At 45.5% G+C, this 23188-nt stretch overlaps 1 protein-coding gene across 1 annotated transcript; it reads left to right on the top strand.

Moving 5' to 3' along the window:
• The first annotated feature begins 611 nt into the window (after positions 1 to 611).
• Positions 612 to 11946, top strand: LOC124706312 (cortical cell-delineating protein-like). Its single transcript, XM_047237967.1, has 2 exons — positions 612 to 731; positions 11704 to 11946. The coding sequence occupies exons 1-2, from the start codon at positions 612 to 614 to the stop codon at positions 11944 to 11946; spliced, it is 363 nt and encodes a 120-aa protein (XP_047093923.1).
• Positions 11947 to 23188: the final 11242 nt, after the last annotated feature.

The raw sequence follows: 23188 nt of genomic DNA, 5'->3' as shown, positions 1-23188 counted from the left end.
GGATCTACGTTGCGGCGGCGAAATCGACCGGCGCCGGCAAAATCGCGCGGCGGCGCGGGTGGGGAAATAGAGGGTGCAGGCGTGGGGTGGCTTTTCCTGCAGTTGGAGCTTCGCGCGCGTGCGAAAAGATGCCGCGCGCTGCAGCCGACGCGTCACATATGGCGCCCAGGATAGGGCAAAACGCAGCACGCACCAAATTTTTTACAGCGCCATCACGGATAGCGCGCCTACTGAGGAGCAAATTCATCTCCGCGCGCTGCATACAACGGTTATTATAGCACGCTTGTTGAAGATACTCTAACATAAACTAGTGTCATATGCATGAAACACTACTCCTGATATATGAGTAAGCTAAGAAATCGAATATATGCAAGTAGACTATAAACTAACAAACCATATGCATTCATGGATGCACGCACATCCAAATCGATGGCGCAAATGAACCAGAGGACTAGACAAACGCCAGCTTGGAAAATCACATGCTGCCTTCACGGACTTGTAGAATTTCATCTGCCGAGAATCAAGGCCTCACTACAAATACGACTCTCCATGCAGACACACTGGCGCACCAGAAAACTCAAGCACACACCACCAGCACAAGAACACACGTAATGGCAATGGCACCGAGAGTCCTTCTCCTCCTTGCTTTGGTGGCCGTAGCCAGCGCCACCTACTGCCCTCCGCCACCAGCGCCGGTTCCGGTGCCCCGCCATGGCTCGTGCCCCCAGAACGCGCACTAGTAGAAAAAGGGGCAGTAGGCCCGGTCCATTTGGGCCTTCAGACCCGGTTCCCAAACCGGGACCAACTGGGCGGGACTAAAGGGTACCTTTAGTCCCGGTTCAAAGTTGAACCGGGCCTAAAGGCCTCGACACGTGGTGCGGCCAGGGAGCTCGCGGTGGAAGGGCTTTGGTCCCGGTTCGTGGTACGAACCGGGCCTAGCTTCTCCGCCGCGGCAGAGAATTGCTATTTCTCCGCCGCGGCACAGGTTTAGGCTGTACTCAGCATGCTCTGCCGCGGCAGAGAAACAGGGCGTTTCTCTGCCGCGGCAGAGTTTCAGCAATGCATATATATCATTCAAGAAACCACAAAAAATCGTCATGAATATATATAGACATCATCAACAGTACACGACATCATCAACAGTACACATAATGCATGCATATTTACAATACAACATGTCCTCGACGGATTTCATCCCCCGTCACGATCCGCCGATAGTGCTCTCCACCTGGGGTAAGGGCCTCGGTAATAAAGAATCCCGCGATTTCCTCTTGAATTGCTTTTATTTGATCCTCCGTTATGAGAGTGTTCCGCAGGCGTGTCATCTATATTTAAAAAGGGAGATCAATATATGAATGGAACTCAATACAATAGATGGTACTAATTAAGATTAATTGTGAAATTTTGTTATCGTACACGAGTGTGGTGTATACGGGCATCCCCACCCTTGGGACAGGCCATGTCACGCATGAAGGTGCAGTACGTAGTATCCACATAAGTTATTCCCTTGTTCCTGCCTCATACACTTTACGAAAAAATAGTTCGATCAAACTAATAATCAAGCATCGTATTGAAAGTAAATATCATATATAAAGTTTCACGGACATAGCTATATATATAGTACTACTTACAGTGGTAATCTCTCAAATGTAAGCTCCGGTTTCCATTTACCCGGAACAGTATTGATGAACCGTTTCCAACCCCTGCCCGGCAAAAAATAATGAGTAAATGAGTAATTGATTAGTTGATGATATCTTCGAATTAGAACAGATGAAGATGCCAATACGAAATTGATTGAAACTACCTCTGGAGGATGGCATCCATGTCCGCCCATTCCGCATATTCTTTACGTTTCGAGTCCATGACTTTTACGACTCCAAGGGGAAGATCAATGATTAGGAGAATATAGTGGAAACTGCACAAGCATAGCTCAATGATTACGAGAATAAAGTGGAAGGTGCACAAGCATAATGTATGTTATATATAACACTCACTTGAAGTTGTAGGGAAAGAATATATCCTCTTTGTCTCGCTTGCTTCTCTAAAAACATTACGATGTTGTCCTCTCGTGTCCTTGGCGAAGTCTTGAACCGTAACTTCATGAACTCGTGTTTGGGTCTATGAACCCCAGCGGTAGGAGCTTGCCTCTTTTGTATTCCAGCTTCTTCATTCTGCATAATTAAATGTATAGCATACACAAAGAATATAATGAGGATAATTGTTAGTGCAAATGAATGAGCTACAAACTTAATTACACAAATAAATCACTTACAGAAAGTAGCAACCGATGACAGCTTTGTCGAGGGCGTCTTGATTGAATAACCGAAACAGCTCATCTAACTCAATGTTTATCTCGTCTTCCCCGGAAGTAATGCTCATCTCTAAGATACACCGTGAGGTAGCTTTCACTTCTTCGACAGGCTTTCAGGTACCATTCATGCAACCTTCGCATCCGAGTCCCTAGACGCGCGAGCTCGCCGTGTTTGACGAGATCTTTTCCGTATCTATACGTGTTTACCACTTGAGCCGTTGGATAGTAATCTTCGTACTCAACCGATGCTCCCCGAGCTCTAGCCGCCCGTTCGATCATCGATGCCGTCTCCGGATCATGATATGGCTCCACGATGAAGTGGGGTGCGGCCTCGAATGTCCCGCTCGTCCAAGCCGGGCGACTTTTTTGCTTCTTTGCTCGCTCTAGAGGACTGTCCAAGAGAGCGGTCATAATCAGCTCTCAGCTCAGGTCTCTTCATTCTCGTCTCGGCAAAGTGCTTCACCGTCTCGCGGTCGAATAAACATCTTCTTCGGCGCAAGAAACGCCTTTGCTCTTCGGCCCGCTTCATGTGGTAACAACTCGGGAGTCTATGCCCTCATTGGAGTTGATGATCTCTTCGGAGCCGTAGGAGGTGCCGCGGACAGCTTCCTCTTTGCTTAAGTGGAGGCGGCGGAGTCTCCCGACGAGGAGGAGGAGGCGACGAGTCTCCCGACGAGGAGGAGGAGGCGGCGGAGTATTTTCACGCGGAGCAGACTGGTCATGGATAGGGGAATCATCATCGCGCACAGTGAGAATCATCACGCGGAGGAGACTCGCATGTGGCGGAGGAGGCGGAGGTGGCATGCTTGTTGGCTTCTCACCCGGAAACACAATGTTCTCCTTCCGCCATTGCACGGTGGTTCTACGGGCTTCTCCCGCTCTTTGATTTCCCCATCTTCACCTCGCAGGTGCTCAAGCACCAACCCCTCATAATCTCTCATCACTTCATCCACCATCACAACAAGAAAGTCGTCTTGGACCGGACGGCAATGGTAAGACCTTGTAGGTAAGAGAATGCCGACCGCCGCCTTGAAGGATAGGTTGAAAACTTTAACATGCAGCTCACAAGGACGGCTCTCAGTGAGATCATCCACGAGGAGGCTCGACCACCTGGTCATCATCATCATCATTATCCACCTGCTGAGAGGAAGCCACGCTGCTTTTCCTGGTGGTTGAGATTGCAGCGGGGCGATGGCATTGAGCAATGCAGGATCTACAGCCCGCCCCCGAGCCATCTCGAGATGTAAGTACTTGGGTTACCATGGTTAATTGGGCTTTCATGGTGCTCATACCCTTCTCTAAGTTAGCCGTGCGGTCTCGTTTCCCTTGCCTTCCTCCTCTCATGGCTTTTATCGAGAAATCTCTTCCTTTCCGCAGAAAGCCATACTTCCACGGAACGGAGCCTTCGTGCCTCGTGTTCGTCCGCCGTGTTCTTTGTTCCCAAGGGCGCGTGTCAGCTCATCGTTCTCTCTTTCGGGCTGGAACAACCCCGCCTCCACGTCCCTATGTGCTCTTTCCAGGGCATCAATGGGAACCTTCGGATGAGCTTTCTTATAGATGCACTTCCCCGTTTCCGGATCCAACGTTCCCCCAATCCCGTAGAACCACTCCTTGCACCGTTCGATCCAACCGTGTGTCCCTAATCTCGATCCCTTTATCGGTCGGGCTCCGCCTCAGCCTGCTTGCCACTTAGGACGGTTAGCCCCGTATCCACCTGGACCCGTAATTTGGTGATATAGCTTCAACGCAGCATTTTCCTTATTTATTTCCGACCTTCTCTTAAATTCTTCCGACTCCGTGTCGTACTTCACGAATTCTTCCCAGTGAGTTTTTACCTTCTCATTGTCCAGAGTCTTCTTTATCTTGATAAGGCGGCGCAATATTTTCTTGTGGCTCTTGAATAGTTCGGCCATCTTCTTCTTGCCAAACTCGCGCAGGGCCTGCTCCATCTTGGCCTTTTCAGCGTCACCCCCCTCTTCGGGTACTATGTTGAAATGTGACATGAGCTTGTCCATAATGCTATTTTTGGCTACATCATCGATATAAAGACCTTGACCTTCTTCCTCTGCAGACAACACTAGTCCCTTCGGCTTGTGCCATTCTCGAACGGTGATCGGGACGTGGTCCCTAACAAGCACTCCGCATTGAGCTATAAATTCCTTTGCACCTTTCTCCGGAGCAATCGGTTTACCATCCTTTTCGATGTGGGTGATGTCGTGCCTAACACCGTCATCCAACTTTTTGGCCGGGCCTCGCTTCCTCGACTTTACATAAGAAGTGCTCGATCCGGAGGGCTAAAAAAGAAATAATTCATAGTCAGTACAATTTAATTAGTTAATGCATCTAGTCGATCAACAGCGGCTTAATTAGTTTATATACCTCGGTGATAACTACAGTTCGGGAGCCATTATGATGATCTTGTTCCTCACCGGCGCCACTAGGATCTTCTTCCTCAATATTCTCCGCTCCCTCACCGGAGTCATTCAAATAAGTTGCGGTGACATCGTCACCGCCATCATCCGGAATAACGTCGTCGTCGCGATCATCCAGAGTACCGTTTGCTATGAGGTTCCTCCATGAAATTTTCTTCAAATTCATCTCTCGTCCATGCTTTCTACAACGACCTGCAAGCTATACATATATAGGAACCATCATATGATCAAATGGATAATGCGTAAAACTGAAAATGGAGTTACATATGTAGTTCTTAACTAAGGATCGATAATATAGTGCTGAAAGCAGTATAGTGCGATTACATGCATACATAGATCGGGTTCATGTTATTTAACCCTAATACATATCAATCACTACTACAACCACTCAACCGCGCAGCACCGGGTCCTAGAGGGCGCCGACCGGGTCCCGAGCCGCGCCGGGTGTGCCCCCAAAGCCACGGAACAACAACGGGAGCATAGCTAACATGAGATCCCCGCATAACGCTCCATCCGGTCCTATACATGTTGTCTAACGCGTACATGTAACGGCGAACGTGCTGGTCCTCCGCTTCAATGCGCTGAGCTACCTCCTCCGGCGGGGCCGGCTCCCTCCGAAACGACCGTGGCCCATAAGACCTCCACCAAAGAATATCCGGGTCGACAACGGGACCCGGATTCCGCACCAAGGTGCGCGACCCGGAAGCTAAGACCTCCCAAGTGCCACCCCGGCGGAGCCCAGTCCCGGACCTCCCCATCTGCTCCATCTCCTCTAGAAGAGTCGACCACGGCGCGGCGGCTGTCGCGCATCGTAGCTACGAAAACAAATCATATATGTACTAATATAAATAAAAAACATGATATTGTGCTAAATAAAAAACTTCACTACTTTTGTACTAACGCCGCGTTCCACAACCCCGGATCGATCGATCCGGATCGGGGGTCAGGAACGACAGCGGGAGCGGTAGCGGGAATTGAATGACCCTGTTTTGGGGGCGTCGGCAGGGGCGCCGGCAGTACCGGCACCGACACGGACTCGGCACAGCCACGGGCGCCGGTAGGGGCACCGCCACGGACTCAGCACCGGCAGGGGCGCCCGCACTACCAACTATACATCGATCACTACTAGCTAGAACATCTCAACGGCGCCGACATATTAACAACTATTTCTAAAAAAATAGAGTTCTAACTAACATAGAGTTGTAATTAGCATTATTATTTCTAACATATATTATTGTAACTAACATAGAGTTGTAATTAGCATATATTATTTCTAACATATATTATTTCTAACATATATTATTTCTAACATATATTATTGTAACATATATATAGTACTCGTGCCTAGCCCTATAGTACTCGCCACTGTAGTCGTCGTAGTCGCCGTCATCATCGTCGCTGGCATCGGGGTCGCGGTAGTCAAACCTCGACGGGAGAGCACGCGTGGGCTGGGACTGAGGGTAGCGCAGGCGGGGGCCACGGTAGGCCATGACGCCCTGGAGAGTCCGGCCGCACCACCACAGCCGACGGCCGGCCTCGTTGAAGTCCGAAGGAGGCGGGCCGCCCTCCTCGTGCCTGGCAAGCGCCCTCTCACGCCGATTGATGAAGAAGCTTTCCCAAGTCGGGAAGTAGTCGGGATGCCACTGGGGATTCCTCCGCTGCTCTAGCGTGAGCTCGAAGTAGTAGTGGTTCGTGAGGGCCATCTCGCGCGCCACACCTAGAGGGACAGGAGGGACTGGTACGCCTCCGACGCTCAGCAACCAGCCGGTTGGGACACGGTAGCCCGGCGGGCAGGGGTAGTTCGACGCGCAAAGCGCCTCCGCCTCCCGGATGGTTAGAGATACGATGGAAGCCATGGGACAGAGTGATGAGGTTTGCAGATATGAGTCTAGATGTGATATGTAAATGGAGGCCAAGCCTACATATATATATAGTGAAAAAATGGCGGGAGGACAGAGGCGGGAAGCAGTGGAAAGCGCGGGAAGAAAAATAGGCGGGAACGCAGTGGAAAGCGCGGGAAGAAAAATAGGCGGGAATGCAAGGGCACGCGGGAAACATTAGTCCCGGCTGGTGGGTACAACCGGGAGTAAAGATCATTTTTTTGTCATATCTAACAAAAGTGTCGGTGGGATAAGGACGTGTGGGTAACCTTTAGTCCCGGCTGGTGGGTACAACCGGGACGAAAGATCCTTTTTTTTGTCATCTAACAAAACTGTCGGTGGGATAAAGACGTGTGGGTAACCTTTAGTCCCGGCTGGTGGGTACAACCGGGACGAAAGATCCTTTTTTTGTCATCTAACAAAACTGTCGGTGGGATAAGGACGTGTGGTAACCTTTAGTCCCGGCTGGTGGGTACAACCGGGACTAAAGATGTCGGCAGGATAAGAACGCATGGGTGGACGCACCGCTCGATGAGATAAAGCATGTAGCGCACGACGCCTCGTCGAGTAGAAGCGGTGCTGTGCCTATAAAAGGAGCATCGATACGGCTTGCCAAGCGCATCAACAAGCCAAGCAGAGATTCATGCCCATGGATTGGAAAATCTCCCGTGGCGCAGCTTCTCGAAGATGTTGTTGGTGCACACGCCCTACGGCATCTTCGGAAGCCGCGCTCGGAATTTTTTCCCCGCAAGCCCGTGAACGACTACATCTCCTCTAACAGCTGTTGGGGAAAGGGTTGGGAAATCTCCCGTGGCGCAACTTCTCGAAGATGTCGTTGGTGCACACGCCCTACGGCATCTTCGGAAGTTGCTCCTCGGAATTTTTTCCTGCAAGCCCCTGAACGACTACATCTCCTCTGATAGTGTTGGGGAAAGGGTTGGGAAATCTCCCGTGGCGCAGTTTCTCGAAGATGTTGTTGGTGCACATGCCCTACGGCATCTTCGGAAACTCGCGCCTGGAATTTTTCCCCTGCAAACCCGTGAACGACTACATGTCCTCTATATATATGGTACAAAAAGCCAACCACATCTCCACTTTTCATATCTTACATACAGTTAAATGATTACACAAAAATAAATGGGAAATTGATTTCCATGTTGAGATACTCATTTGCGCCATGGAGCATCTTCATCATTTAATCTTCTTCGGCCTTAACCATGGAGCATCTTCATCATTTAACTTGATGCTTGGATCAATGTTCACTCTGAAGGGTGGAATTTCATCAAACTTATTATAATCTTCTGGACATGTCTGTCTTGTCCTCCACTCCCACGATGTTTCTTTTTCCGAAAAGAACTATGTGGCGCTTTGGCTCATCGTTTGATGTATTTGTTTCCTTATGTTTCCTTTTTCTTGGTTTGCTAGACATATCCTTCACATAGAAAACCTGGGCCACATCCTTGGCTAGGACGAATGGTTCGTCTCTATACCCAAGATTGTTGAGATCCACTCGTTGTCATTCCATACAACTTGTCTACCCGAACCCCGCCTCCTGTTTTGTTGATCCATTTGCACCTAAACAAAGGGACCTTAAAAGAAGGTCCATACTCAAGTTCCCGGATATCCTCTATGTAACCATAATATGTGTCATTTGGGCCTTCATTCATTATTGCATCAAAGCGGACACCACTGTTTTGGTTGGTGCTCTTTTTATCTTGGGCGATCGTGTAAAATGTATTCCCATTTATCTCGTACCCTTGGAAAGTCACTACAATCGAAGATGGTGTCTGGGCCAGCAAGTACAACTGATCTTCAATATCTTCGTTATTCAGGAGATGTTTTTGCAACCAACCGCCGAAAGTCGACATGTGTTCACGTCTAATCCAATCGTTCGACTGCCCCGGGTTCTGGGAGCGTAGAAAGTTCTTGTGCTCACCGATATACGGAGCCACCATGGTGGAACTTTGTAGAACCGTGTAGTGTGCTTGAGTCAAAGAAATCCCGTCCCTACATATCATTGATTTCCTTCCTAGCGTGCCTTTTCCACTTAGTCTCCCTTCATGCCGCGATTCAGGAACACCAATCGGCTTAAGGTCAGGAATAAAGTCAACACAGAATTCAATGACCTCCTCCGTTCCATAGCCCTTGGAGATGCTTCCTTCTGGCCTAGCACGGTTATGAACATATTTCTTCAAGACTCCCATGAACCTCTCGAAGGGGAACATATTGTGTAGAAACACAGGACCGAGAATGGAAATCTCATCGACCAGGTGAACGAGGAGATGTGTCATAATATTGAAGAAGGATGGTGGGAACACCAGCTCAAAACTAACAAGACATTGGACCACATCATTCTGCAACCTCGGTAGAATTTCTGGGTTTATTACCTTCTGAGAAAGTGCATTGAGGAATGCACATAGCTTCACAATGGGCAGTCGAACATTTTCCGGTAGAAGCCCCCTCAATGCAATCGGAAGCAACCGTGTCATTATCACGTGACGAGTCATGAGACTTCAGTGTTCTGGAATGTTTTCTTCTCCATATTTATTATTCCCTTTATATTGGAGGAGAAGCCGACGGGACCTTGATACTCGCTAAGACATTCAAAAAATATTTCCTTCTCTCGCTTTTGTAAGAGCGTAGCTGGATAAATGACGTCCTTTAACTCTCTCATGCAGATTTTTGGGGTCTTTCCAACGTTGCCGGTCCTCCCGTGCTTCCGGTGTATCTTTTGTCTTCCCGTACACGCCCGTAAAGCCTAGCGAGGTTCACGCAAAGATTCTTCGTCACGTGCATCACATCGATTGAAGAGCGGACTTCTAAGACTTTCCAATATTCTAGCTCCCAAAAAATAGATTTCTTCTTCCACATGGGCGCGTGTCCGGCAGCGTCATTCGGAACAGTACCGTCCGCCAGGACCCTTTCCAAATATTACATCTAGATCCTTGACCATACCAAATATATCAACACCATCACGATGGGGAGGCTTCCTCCGGTGATCAGCCTCACCGTCGTAATGCTTGCCTTTCTTTCTTACGGGATGGGTAATCCTAAGAAATCGACGATGCCCCGTGTACACGACCTTCCGACCTTTTTCCAAATAATCACCTTCGAGCTCATGTAAACAAGTGTGTGCATGCATTGTATCCCTTGTTTGACTCGTCCCGAAATGTTACCAAGAGCAGGCCAGTCATTGATGGTTACGAAAAGCATCGCTCTTAGGTCAAATTCCTCCCGCTTGTGCTCGTCCCACACACGTACACCTGCTAGGGACCACAGCTGTAGAAGTTCTTCGACTAATGGCTTCGGTACACATCAATGTCGTTCCCGGGTTGCTTCGGGCCTTGTATGAGCACTGGCATCATAATAAACTTCCGCTTCATGCACAACCAAGGAGGAAGGTTATATATACAAAGAGTCACAGGCCAGGTGCTATGGCTGCAGCTCTGCTCTCCAAAAGGATTCATGCCATATGTACTTAGACCAAACCTTAAGTTCCTTGCATCCTGTGCAAAGTTTGGGAACTCTCTATCGATTTTTCTCCATTGGGATCCATCAGCCAGGTGCCTCAACATCACGTCTTTCTTACGGTCTTCTTTGTGCCATCGCAACAACCTAGCGTGCTCTTTATTCCTGAACAAGCGTTTCAGCCGTGGTATTATAGGAGCATACCACATAACCTTGGTAGGAACCCTCTTCTTGGGGCGCTCGCCCTCAACATCACCAGGGTCATCTCGTCTGATCTTATACCGCAATGCAGTGCACACCGGGCATGCATCCAAATTCTCGTACTCACCGCGGTAGAGGATGCAGTCATTAATGCATGCATGTATCTTTTGCACATCTAATCCTAGAGGGCGGACAATCTTCTTCGCTTCGTACGTACCGGCGGGCAATTCGTTACCCCTTGGAAGCTTCCTCTTAATTATTGTCAAGCAACTTTCCAAATCCCGAGTCGTTGACACCGTTCTCTCGCCTTCCATTGCAACAATTCCAGCGTGCTGCCTAGCTTTTTATGGCCATCTTCGCAAGTTGGGTATAATAATTTGTTGTGATCTTCTATCATCTTGTCGAAGGCCAACCTTTCCTTTTCAGTTTCACATTCTCTCCTTGCATCAGCAATGACCCGACCAAGATCATCATCAGCAGGCTCATCTGGTGCCTCTTGATCTTCTACTTCATTGTCTTCATTGCCTTCTGCAGTATCATCGTATTCAGGGAAATTGGGATAACCGTCATCATCCTCTTCCTCTTCTTCATTGTCTTCCATCATAACCCCTCTTTCTCCGTGCTTGGTCCAACAATAGTAACTCGGGCATGAAACCGGATCGCAGAAGGTGGCTGTGAATGAGACTCGAGTGAGCGTAATTTACGGTATTCTTGCAGTTCACACATGGACAATACATGAAGCCACCATGTTTGTTTGCCTCCGCCACGGCCATAAAATTATCCAGGCCCGAAGTGAACTCGTCAAACCGTCATTCAATGTACATCCATTGCCGATTCATCTGCATGATATAATTTAGCTGATCAAAATCATTACAGAACATCACGATGTATATATACACATGCATTTTATCAATTACAGATGAAAATGATAAAGTTGTTAACCTCGATGAAGAAGAAAAAAGTCAAGTGGCAAATCCTCTTAAGCATTTCATCAAACACCTCTTGTGCATGTGAAGAAGAGAGGAGAGCAATACACCCCTCTTGTGAAGAAAGTGAAAAAATGGCCAAGTGTGGCTCACACTTGGGCAGGGCAAGGTAATATAGCCAGATTGGGGACATTGTCCCGGTTTGTAACACAAACCGGGTCCAGAGGGGGGGGCCTTTGGACCCGGTTTGTATTACAAACCGGGACTAAAGGTTTCCCACGCCTGACACCACCTGCCGCGCCCTTCCGTGGACCCTTTAGTCCCGGTTTGTATTACAAACCGGGTCCAAAGGCCACTACCGGACAAGCTCCAGCGTGTGGGGTCGTCCTGGGTAGAAACGAACCGGGACCAATGCCACCATTGGACCCGGTTTGGTTCAGCACTGGGACATTTGCTTGGGACCAAAGGCCTCTTCTCCACTAGTGGCGCTCAAGCTGCACGTGTGCGCCAACGTGCTGGGCCTGGTGAAGGCCAAGATCGGCGTGCCCCCCACCGAGCCCTGCTGCTCGCTCCTCGACGGGCTCGTCGACCTGGACGCCGCCGTCTGCCTCTGCACCACCATCAAGGCCAACATTCTCGGAATCCACCTCAATCTCCCCATCGACCTTAGTCTCATCCTCAACAACTGCGGAAAGATATGCCCGGAAGACTTCCAGTGCATCCACTAGCAAATCAGCTACAAGCAGCAGTGCATACACTGCTACGTGCTATCTATCGATCCAGAGATTTCGTTTGCTTCTTCTATTCCCTACTTTTACTTGTTTCTTGTATACGGGCGATTTGGCATGTGTGTATGTTCTTTCTTTCACATGATCATACCTGATATTTGAATTATTTGAATCAATAAAGTGATAGTTTTGTGAGACTGGACCTTCGGCACTACGCATGCATCTCACCACCTCGGGCGGAAGAGAGCAACAACGCTCATATGGTGGGATCCACAATGTGACATCCGCTAACCGTGGCACGATCAACCACCATGGAGCAATATGATGCAACATAGTGACATCATATAGTAGTGAAAGTAACATAATTAATAACATGCAACAATATGTAATGTCAATTCGGCACTTAGATGACAATCAGACTGGAGAGAAGAGCAACATGCTAAGAGCATCTCCAATAGACGCACTAACCGACGCCGGTAAAAACCGCTAATTTAACGCGCGCGTAGTGAAAAAGCGCCGATGTGGACATTACCCTTCGGGTATCCGACATTGGTCTACTTTCTCGGGCCCAACAAGGGGCCCATGAGAATCACCGCAGTCCAAGATAGACTAATACGTCGGTTGCAGCAGTGGAAAGCTAGCAGGAGACGGATTCTTGATGGACACGGAAAGGAGATGTCGAATAAGGAAGGATAGATTAGATCTTGTTGTAACGTAGTCGAATCCGTGAGGGATTCTCGGGACTCCGACTCCTATATAAAGGCCAGGAGAGGGCCTACCGGATCCTAACCTCACAATCGCATATAACCACGCATACACCAAACCCTAGAAACCCTGCCTCCCGGCGAGATCACCACCACACAGACTATCGGCTGCCCCATTGTAATCGATTTCACCCATAATCAAGATCAGACAGCAGGAGTAAGGATTTTACCTCATCGAGGACCCTGAACCTGGGTAAATCTCGCTCTTTGCACGTTTGATATACGATATCTCGTGCTAACCTGCAGGATTCCGTCAACCCTAAGCCCCTCATGGTGGGCATTGCCGAGAACCCCTCGTGAAGCGCGCTACAGCTGAAGCGGGAAAATAGTGCGTGCTAAAAAGTTTGTCGCGCGCGGGATAAACGGCACCGCGCGGGAGATTTGGCGCGTGCGCTTCCACGTGCGATATAAAACGACACCGCCACTGGAAACTCCCTCCCGCCACGCTCCACCCTCTCCTCTGCCACGCGCCTGTTGGAGATATGCCCAAGAGGCAATAATAAAATGGTTATTATAATATATCTTTGTGTTTATGATAAATGTTTGCATACCATGCTATAATTGTATTAACCGAAACATTGATACATGTGTGTTATGTAAACAACAAGGAGTCCCTAGTAAGCCTCTTGTATAACTAGCTTGTTGATTAATAGATGATCATGGTTTCGTGATCATGAACATTGGATATTATTAATAACAAGATTATGTCAGTAGATGAATGATATAATGGACACACACCCAATTAAGCGTAGCATAAGATCAAGTCATTAAGTTCAATTTGCTATAAGCTTTCGATACATAGTTACCTAGTCCTTCGACCATGAGATCATGTAAATCACTTATACCGGAAGGGTACTTTGATTACATCAAATGCCACTGCGTAAATGGGTGGTTATAAAGGTGGGATTAAGTATTCGGAAAGTATGAGTTGAGGCATATGGATCAAGAGTGGGATATTGTCCACCCCGATGACGGATAGATATACTCTGGGCCCTCTCGGTGGAATGTCGTCTGATTAACTTGCAAGCATATGAATGGTTCATAAGAGATGACATACCACGGTACGAGTAAAGAGTACTTGTCGGAGACGAGGTTGAACAAGGTATAGAGATACCGATGATCAAACCTCGGACAAGTAAAATATCGCGTGACAAAGGGAATCGGTATCATATGTAATTGGTTCAATCGATCACTAAGTCATCGTTGAATATGTGGGAGACATTATGGATCTCCAGATCCCACTATTGGTTATTGGTCGGAGAGAGGTCTCAACCATGTCTGCATAGTTCACGAACCGTAGGGTGACACACTTAAGGTTTGATGTCGTTTAAGTAGATATGGAATATGGAATGGAGTTTGAAGTTTTGTTCGGAGTCTCGGATGGGATCCAGGACATCACGAGGAGGTCCGGAATGGTCCGGAGAATAAGATTCATATATAGGAAGTCACTTTCCAAGTTTGGAAATGATCCGGTGCATTTATGGAAGGTGCTAGAATGTTCTAGAACTTTCCGGAAGAAATCACCATGGAAGGTGGAGTCCCGGTTGGACTCCACCAACCCTAACCAGCCAACCAAGTGGGAGGGTGGAGTCCATGGTGGACTCCACCTCCTTGGCCGGCCAAGCAAGGGGGAAGGGGAGAGTCCTTGTCCCTCTAGGTTTCGTCCATATGACAGTTTTTGAATTGGGGTCTTATTCAGATCTTTGGGCAAACCCTTGGGTGTTCCACCTATATAATGAGGAGGAGAGGGAGGGGGCTGCTAACACCTTGGCCGCACCACCCAAGCCCCTTGAGGCCGGCACCCCAGCTCCCCTCTCCCAAACCCTAGCCGCCCCTCCTCACACCTCTCTCCCGTAGTGCTTACGGCGAAGCCCTGCCGGAGTTCTCCACCACCACCGCCACCACGCCGTCGTGCTGGCGGGATTCCGAGGAGGATCTACTACTTCCGCTGCCCGCTGGAACGGGGAGAAGGACGTCGTCATCAACACCAAACATGTGACCGAGTACGGAGGTGCTGCCCGACTGTGGCACCGTCAAGATCTTCTACGTTGTTTTGAAAGCGGCAAGTGATCGACTACAGCAACAACGGGATCTAATCTCTTAGGCTTTGGAAATCTTCGAGGGTTAGTCTCATGATCTTCTTGTTGCTACCATCATCTAGTTTAGATCTTGGCTTGTTATTCGTTCTTGCGGTAGGAAATTTTTTGTTTTCTATGCTACGAATCCCATCAGTGGTATCAGAGCCGTGTCTATGCATAGATTGGTTGCACGACTAGAACACAATGGTTTTGTGGGCGTTGATTCTTTGTTGTCTTTAGTTCGTGTACTTTGCATCTTGCGGCATGGCGGGATGAAGCGGCTCGGGCTAACTTTACATGACCACGTTCATGAGATTTGCTCCACGCTCGACATGCAACTTGTATTGCATAAGTGGCTTTGCGGGTGCCTGTCTCTCCCACCATAGTGAAGATTCAATTTACTCTTTCTATTGACAACACTAGTATCACCCTTGTGGTTCATGTTCGTAGGTAGATTGGATCTTGCTCGAAAACCCTAAACCACGTAAAATATGCAAACCAAATTAGAGGCGTCTAACTTGTTTTTGCAGGGTTTGGTGATGTGATATGGCCATGATGTGATGATGAATATGTATGAGATGATCAATATTGTATTGTGGCAACTGGCAGGAGTCTTATGGTTGTCTTTATATTTCATGTAATAGTATTATTTAAAAGTAGTTGTAATAGTTGCTACATGTGGTGAACAACCATGAAGACGGCGCCATGGACCTTGACGCTACGCCGACGATGATGGAGATCATGCCCGTTGATGATGAAGATTATGTCCGTGCTTTGGAGATGAAGATCAAAGGCGCAAAGACTAAAGGACCATATCATATCACATATGAATTGCATGTGATGTTAATCCTTTATGCATCTTATTTTGCTTAGATCGCTACGGTAGCATTATAAGATGACTCCTCACATTAATATCAAGATAATAAAGTGTTCTCCCCTCATATGCACCGTTGCTACAGTTCGTCGTTTTGAAGCATCTCGTGATGATCGGATCATACAACGGGTGTAAGCCATGTTGCACATGCGGAATACTTGGGTTTGCTTGACGAGCCTAGCATGTACAGACATGGCCTCGGAACACAAGAAACCGAAAGGTTGAACACGAGTCATATGGATGATATGATCAACATGTTGATGTTCACCGTTGAAGCTACATCATCTCACGTGATGATCGGTTTTGGTGTAGTGGATATGGATCGTGTACCACTTAACAACTATGAGGGATGTTGTATTAAGTGGGAGTTCATTAGTAACTAGATTAAAACATGAACTAATTATCATGAACATAGTGTGAATAGTATTTTGAATTAAATTTGTAGAATCGGCATCCGTTTTCTCCCGTGCGCTAGTCTTGTAATTGAGATATAAATATTGTTAAGTCTGACAAGTAACTTTACGGACTGGTACCGTATTATTAAAGAATCAAGAAATGATTAAGTCCTATTGAAAACTTTTAGTAAACCTCACATTGTTGATTCAAAGAGCAATGGTTTCAATTAGTACCTAAAGTCATCTTGTCTCCGTGAAACTTGAAGTTCAAATCCGTTTGAAAAGTAAGGAGCTGGAAATTTTGTTTTCAAGATATATGTGATATCTAAGACCTTATTGCAAGATGATAGAATATAATCTAATGAGACTACATAAACTCATAAGTTTTATGGGAATGTACGAAGGTTGAAGACGCCAGGCGTCCCAATCCTCCAACTAAGTTGGGCACTAACGATATTCGCATATCCATGAAGTGATCGTCCTTAGTATGCACCGTTGCTAAGACTCGTCGTTTCGAAGCATCATGTGATGATCGGGTGTTATAAATTCTACGTGTGCATACAACGTGTGCAAGCCAGATTTGCACATGCGAATACTAAGGTTAAACTTTACGAGCCTAGCATGTACAGACATGGTCTCGGAAAGTCGTCATGATATGATGGATAAAATTATGAGTGAAATTGTTCATCATATTAGAAAGTTACTAATAGTGAAATCTGGAACACTTGTCATATGATGATCAACTTCAAAGTAAGAACCTGATACGTCTCCAACGTATCCATAATTTCTGATGTTCCATGCTTGTTTTATGACAATACTTACATGTTTTGCTTGCACTTTATGATGATTTTATGCGTTTTCCGGAACTAACCTATTAACAAGATGCCACAGTGCCAGTTCCTGTTTTTCGCTGTTTTTGGTTCCAGAAAGGCTGTTCGGGCAATATTCTCGGAATTGGACGAAATCAACGCCAAACTTCCTATTTTTCCCGGAAGCATCCAGAACACCGAAGGGGAGTCGGAGGAGAGCCAGGGGGCCACCACACAGGTGGGCCGCGCGGGCCACACCCTGGCCGCGCCGGCCTGGTGTGGGGCCACCCTGTCGCCCCTCCTGCGCCGCCTCTTCGCCTATTTTAAGCCCTTTCGACCTAAAAACGTAGTACCAATTGACGAAACTCCAGAAAGACTCCAGGGGCGCAGCCACCATCACGAAACTCCAATTCGGGGGACAGAAGTCTCTGTTCCGGCACCCTGCCGGGACGGGGAAGTGCCCCCGGAAGCCATCTCCATCAACGCCATCGCCTCCATCATGCTCCGTGAGTAGTTCCCCCATGGACTATGGGTTCTAGCTGTAGCTAGTTGGTATTCTCTCCCCATGTACTTCAATACAATGATCTCATGAGCTGCCTTACATGATTGAGATTCATCCGATGTAATCGGTGTTGTGTTTGTCGGGATCCGATGGATTGTTACGTTATGATTGTCTATCTACAAAGTTTGTGAAGTTATTGTTGCTTGCAATCTTGTTATGCTTAATGCTTGTCACTAGGGCCCGAGTGGCATGATCTTAGATTTGAGCTCTATACTTATTGCTTAGATTGTATCTACAAGTTGTATGCACATGTCTATGTCCGGAACCAAAGGCCCCAAAGTGACAGAAATTGAGACAACTGGAGGGAAAGGCTTAGATATGAGGATCACATGTTTTCACCGAGTGTTAATGCTTTGCTCCGGTGCTCTATCAAAAGGAGTACCTTAATTTCCAGTAGATTCCCTAGAGGCCCGGCTGCCACCTAGCTGGTAGGACAAAAGATGTTGTACAAGTTTCTCATTGCGAGCACGTATGACTATATATGGAAAACATGCCTACATGATTAATGATCTTGATATTCTGTCTTAATGCTATTTCAATCCTATCAATTGCCCGACCGTAATTTGTTCACCCAACACTTGTTATTGGAGAGTTGCCACTAGTGTAGATAGCTGGGAACCCCGGTCCATCTTTCATCATCATATACTCGTTCTACATGACATTGGAAGTAGTATCAACTATTTTCTCGGTGCCATTGCTCTCATATTACTATTACTTGCTGCTGTGCTTACTCGTTACTACTGCTCTCATATTCTCGCTACTTTTACATCACCCCTGTTGCTAGTGCTTTTCCGGTGCGGCTGAATTGACAACTCGGTTGTTAAGGCTTATAAGTATTCTTTACCTCCCCTTGTGTCGAATCAATAAATTTGGGTTTTACTTCCCTCGAAGACTGCCGCGATCCCCTATACTTGTGGGTTATCAAGACCGTTTTACGGCGCCGTTGCCGGGGAGGCATAGCTCTACTCATAAGTTCACCTGGGGAGTACACTCCACCTCTCTCTCTATTTTATTTTATTTTGTTTTGCTTAGTTTACTTTTGTCTAGTTTATTTGTGCTTAATTTATTTCTGTCTAGTTTTATTTTTCTTAGTTTACTTTCATCTAGTTTATTTTTGTCTTGTTTTACTTTTCTCATATACCCAAAAATCCATAAAAAATTGAAAAACCTAAAAATTAAAAACTGCTGTTATGGGAGAACCAACAACCTACTTGGAGCTTATAGAATATTATAATAATTATAGAGAATCAAGAAGCTGGTAAAGTGATGAGTCTTTGTGATAGAAAAACTGAAAACAATTGCTAAAATCTTGCTTAAACGCCATGATATAAGCTGTTGCTCTCAACAGGACACTAAACATCTTAAATTTCAATGTGGCTTTAGTGAGGAATTTTTAATTAAGAACTATAATCGGAATAGCTATATTCATTTTGGGTTTGAAGAGGTAGAACAATTTGTCATATTTATGGGAGCCTCTGAGATAGAATCCTTCATGTCTAAAAATTATGAAACTTGTGTTGTTTGTAAGGACCTTAAAGATTATGTCTCTTCTATCCTTAATTTTTGCAATGAAAGTTACACTGATAATCCTTATATCATTGATTATAAAGAGAGACTCATTAATGCACAAGAATGCACTCACAATTTGCGGGGACCGTGGAAGAAGAAATTGATGAACTCGAAAGCTCATTGGATGAAAAAGAGGAGGAAATTGATGAACACGAAAGCTCATTGGATGAAAAAGAAGAGGAGAGTGATGAACAAAAGGAGGAAGAATGGATTAGCTACCCATGCCAACCTTCTAATGAGAGTAACTCTTTATCTCTTACACTATTTGATTGTCCTCCATGCTTACCGAAAGAGGTTGAATGTTATGTTCCTGTGGATTCTCTTGAAATATTCCCTATGAGTAAAACTTGTGAGAATAATTATGCTAATGTTATTTATGATAATCCATGCTACTTTGATAAATCTTATGATAATGCTTTGTTTGTGCCTGATGTCGAAATGCATGGTACTAAAGAATTTTGCGTAGCAAATGTTTATGATAAAGCTCTTGATGATGGTCCTATGTTACTTGATAATATTAATTGTACTACTAATGAAAATGAGATTGGAGAGGTCTTGACATTATCTATGAGTCCCATATCTCTTGAGATTGATCAACCATCTTGTTATATTATTGATAAAAGTGTGTTTGGAAGTTTTAATCGCACTATTTTTGAGCTTGATAAAAATTATGTGTTTATGGATCATGAGAAACATGCTTCATGTGATAGTTATATTGTTGAGTTTGTTCATGAAGCTACTGAAAACTATTATGAGAGACGAAAATATGGTAGTAGAAATTTGCATGGTACTAAAACACCTCTCTATATGCTTAAAATTTTGAAGTTACTCTTGTTTTATCTTCTTATGCTTGTCACTTTGTTCTTCATGAATTTATTTGTGTACAAGATTCCTATGCATAGGAAGTGGGTTAGACTTAAATTTGTTTTAAATTTGCTTTTTGATACTCTCTTTTGCTTCAACTCTTATTTCTTGCGAGTGCATCATTAAAACTGCTGAGCCCATCTTAATGGCAATAAAGAAAGAACTTCTTGGGAGATAACCCATGTGTTTATTTTGCTACAGTACCTCTATTTTATATTTGTGTCTTGGAAGTTGTTTACTACTGTAGCAACCTATCCTTATCTTAGTTTTGTGCATTGTTGTGCCAAGTAAAGTCTTTGATAGTAAAGTCAATACTAGATTTGGATTACTTTGCATGAAACATGATTTCTTTGCTGTCACGAATTTCGACCTAATTCTCTGTAGGTAACTCAGAAAATTATGCCAATTTACGTGAGTGATCCTCAGATATGTACGCAACTTTCATTCAATTTGAGCATTTTCATTTGAGCAAGTCTGATGCCTCTTTAAAATTCTTCTTTACGGACTGTTCTGTTTTGACAGATTCTACCTTTTATTTCGCATTGCTTCTTTCGCTGTGTTGGGTGGATTTCTTTGTTCCATTACTTTTTCCAGTAGCTTTGAGCAATGTACAGAAGTCTTAAGAATGATTGTGTCACCTCTGAACATGTGAGTTTTGGTTATGCACTAACCCTCTAATGAGTTTGTTTCGAGTTTGGTGTGGAGGAAGTTTTCAAGGGTCAAGAGAGGAGGATGATATATGATCAAGAAGAGTGAAAAGCCTAAGCTTGGGGATGCCCCCGTGGTTCATCCCTGCATATTTCAAGAATACTCAAGCGTCTAAGCTTGGGGATGCCCAAGGCATCCCCTTCTTCATCAACTTATCAGGTTTCTTCTATTGAAACTATATTTTTATTCGGTCACATCTTATGTACTTTGCTTGGAGCGTCTGTTTGTTTTTGTTTTTGTTTTTGTTTTTGTTTGAATAAGATCGGATCCTAGCAATCCTTGTTTGGGAGAGAGACACGCTCCGCTTTTTCATATGAACACTTGTTCTTCGCTTTACTTTTAATGTTCAATGATAAAAGTTGGAAGCTACATTACTTATGGTTATTTGGTTGGGAACAGAAAATGCCTCATATTGTCTTGAATAATTTGACACTTGGCAATTGTTTTGAGCTCTCAAGTAGATCATGTTTAAGTTTTTTCATGTAGTTTAAACCTATTAGTGGAGAACTACTGTAGAGCTTGTTGAAATTGGTTTGCATGATTGGTCTCTCTTAAGGTCTAGATATTTTCCGGTAAAAGTGTTTGAGCAACAAGGAAGACAGTGTAGAGTATTATAATGCTTGCAATATGTTCTTATGTAAGTTTTGCTGTATCGGTTCATACTTGTGTTTGCTTCAAATAACCTTGCTAGCCCAAAGCCTTGTACTGAGAGGGAATGCTTCTCGTGCATCCAAAACCTTGAGCCAACCACTATGCCATTTGTGTCCACCATACCTACCTACTACATGGTATTTCTCCGCCATTCCAAAGTAAATTGCTTGAGTGCTACCTTTAAACAATTCAAAATTTATCACCTCTGATTTGTGTCAATGTTTAATAGCTCATGAGGAAGTATGTGGTGTTTATCTTTCAATCTTGTTGGGCAACTTTCACCAATGGACTAGTGGCTTCATCCGCTTATCCAATAACTTTGCAAAAAGAGCTGGCAATGGGATTCCCGAGTCCCAAATTAATTAACAAAAATAGACACTCCTCCATGGTATGTGATTGTTGGACGGCACCCGAAGGATTTGGTTAGCCATGGCTTGTGTAAGCAAAGGTTGGGAGGAGTGTCATCATAATAAAACTAAAATAAAAAGGCACTCCTTCATGGTATGAGATTGTTGGCGGGCACCGAGGATTCGGTTAGCCATGGTTTGTGAAAGAAAGGTTGGAAGGAGTGCCACACAAAAATAAAAATAAAATGGGAGCCGCTCTTTGAAGGTTTGTCTGGCAAGGGGGTTAGAGTGCCCACTACCATTCGTTGACAACAACAAACACCTCTCAAAACTTTACTTTTATGCTCTCTTTATGTTTTCAAAACCAAAGCTCTAGCACAAATATAGCAATCCCTGCTTCTCTCTGCGAAGGGCCATTCTTTTACTTTATGTTGAGTCAGTTTACCTACTTCCTTCCATCTTAGAAGCAAACACTTGTGTCAACTGTGCATTGATTCTTACATACTTGCTTATTTGCATTCATCATATTACTTTGTGTTGACCATTATCCATGAGATATACATGTTGAAAGTTGAAAGCAATTGCTGAAACTTAAATGTTCCTTTGTGTTGCTTTGATGCCTTTACTTTGAATCTATTGCTTTATGAGTTAACTCTTGTGCAAGGCTTTTGATGCTTGTCTTGAAAGTACTCTTCATGAAAAGTTTTGCTATATGTTATCTATTTGTTAGCAACTATAGATCATTGCCTTGAGTCACTTCATTCATCTCATATGCTTTGTAATAGTATGATCAAGGTTATGTAAGTAGCATGTCACTACAGAAATTTTTTTTTTATCGTTTACCTACTCGAGGACGAGTAGGAACTAAGCTTAGGGATGCTGATACGTCTCCAACGTATCCATAATTTCTGATGTTCCATGCTTGTTTTATGACAATACTTACATGTTTTGCTTGCACTTTATGATGATTTTATGCGTTTTCGGAACTAACCTATTAACAAGATGCCACAGTGCCAGTTCCTGTTTTCTGCTGTTTTTGGTTCCAGAAAGGCTGTTCGGGCAATATTCTCGGAATTGGACGAAATCAACGCCAAACTTCCTATTTTTCCCGGAAGCATCCAGAACACCGAAGGGGAGTCGGAGGAGAGCCAGGGGGCCACCACACAGGTGGGCCGCGCGGGCCACACCCTGGCCGCGCCGGCCTGGTGTGGGGCCACCCTGTCGCCCCTCCTGCGCCGCCTCTTCGCCTATTTAAGCCCTTTCGACCTAAAAACGCAGTACCAATTGACGAAACTCCATAAAGACTCCAGGGGCGCCGCCACCATCGCGAAACTCCAATTCGGGGACGAAGTCTCGTTCCGGCACCCTGCGGGACAGGGAAGTGCCCCGGAAGCCATCTCCATCAACGCCATCGCCTCCATCATGCTCCGTGAGTAGTTCCCCCATGGACTACGGGTTCTAGCTGTAGCTAGTTGGTATTCTCTCCCCCATGTACTTCAATACAATGATCTCATGAGCTGCCTTACATGATTGAGATTCATCCGATGTAATCGGTGTTGTGTTTGTCGGGATCCGATGGATTGTTACGTTATGATTGTCTATCTACAAAGTTTGTGAAGTT

The sequence above is a fragment of the Lolium rigidum genome, chromosome 4 (genome assembly GCF_022539505.1).
Source record: "Lolium rigidum isolate FL_2022 chromosome 4, APGP_CSIRO_Lrig_0.1, whole genome shotgun sequence".
NCBI lineage: Eukaryota > Viridiplantae > Streptophyta > Magnoliopsida > Poales > Poaceae > Lolium > Lolium rigidum.
This window is presented reverse-complemented; position numbering and strand designations above follow the sequence as displayed.

Coding starts and splice junctions, on each gene's coding strand:
- LOC124706312 (XM_047237967.1), top strand. CDS start 612: ATGGCAATGGCACCGAGAGTCCTTCTCCTCCTTGCTTTGGTGGCCGTA. Junction 732..11,703: donor ATGGCTCGTGCCCCCAGAAC/GCGCACTAGTAG, acceptor TCTCCACTAGTG/GCGCTCAAGCTGCACGTGTG.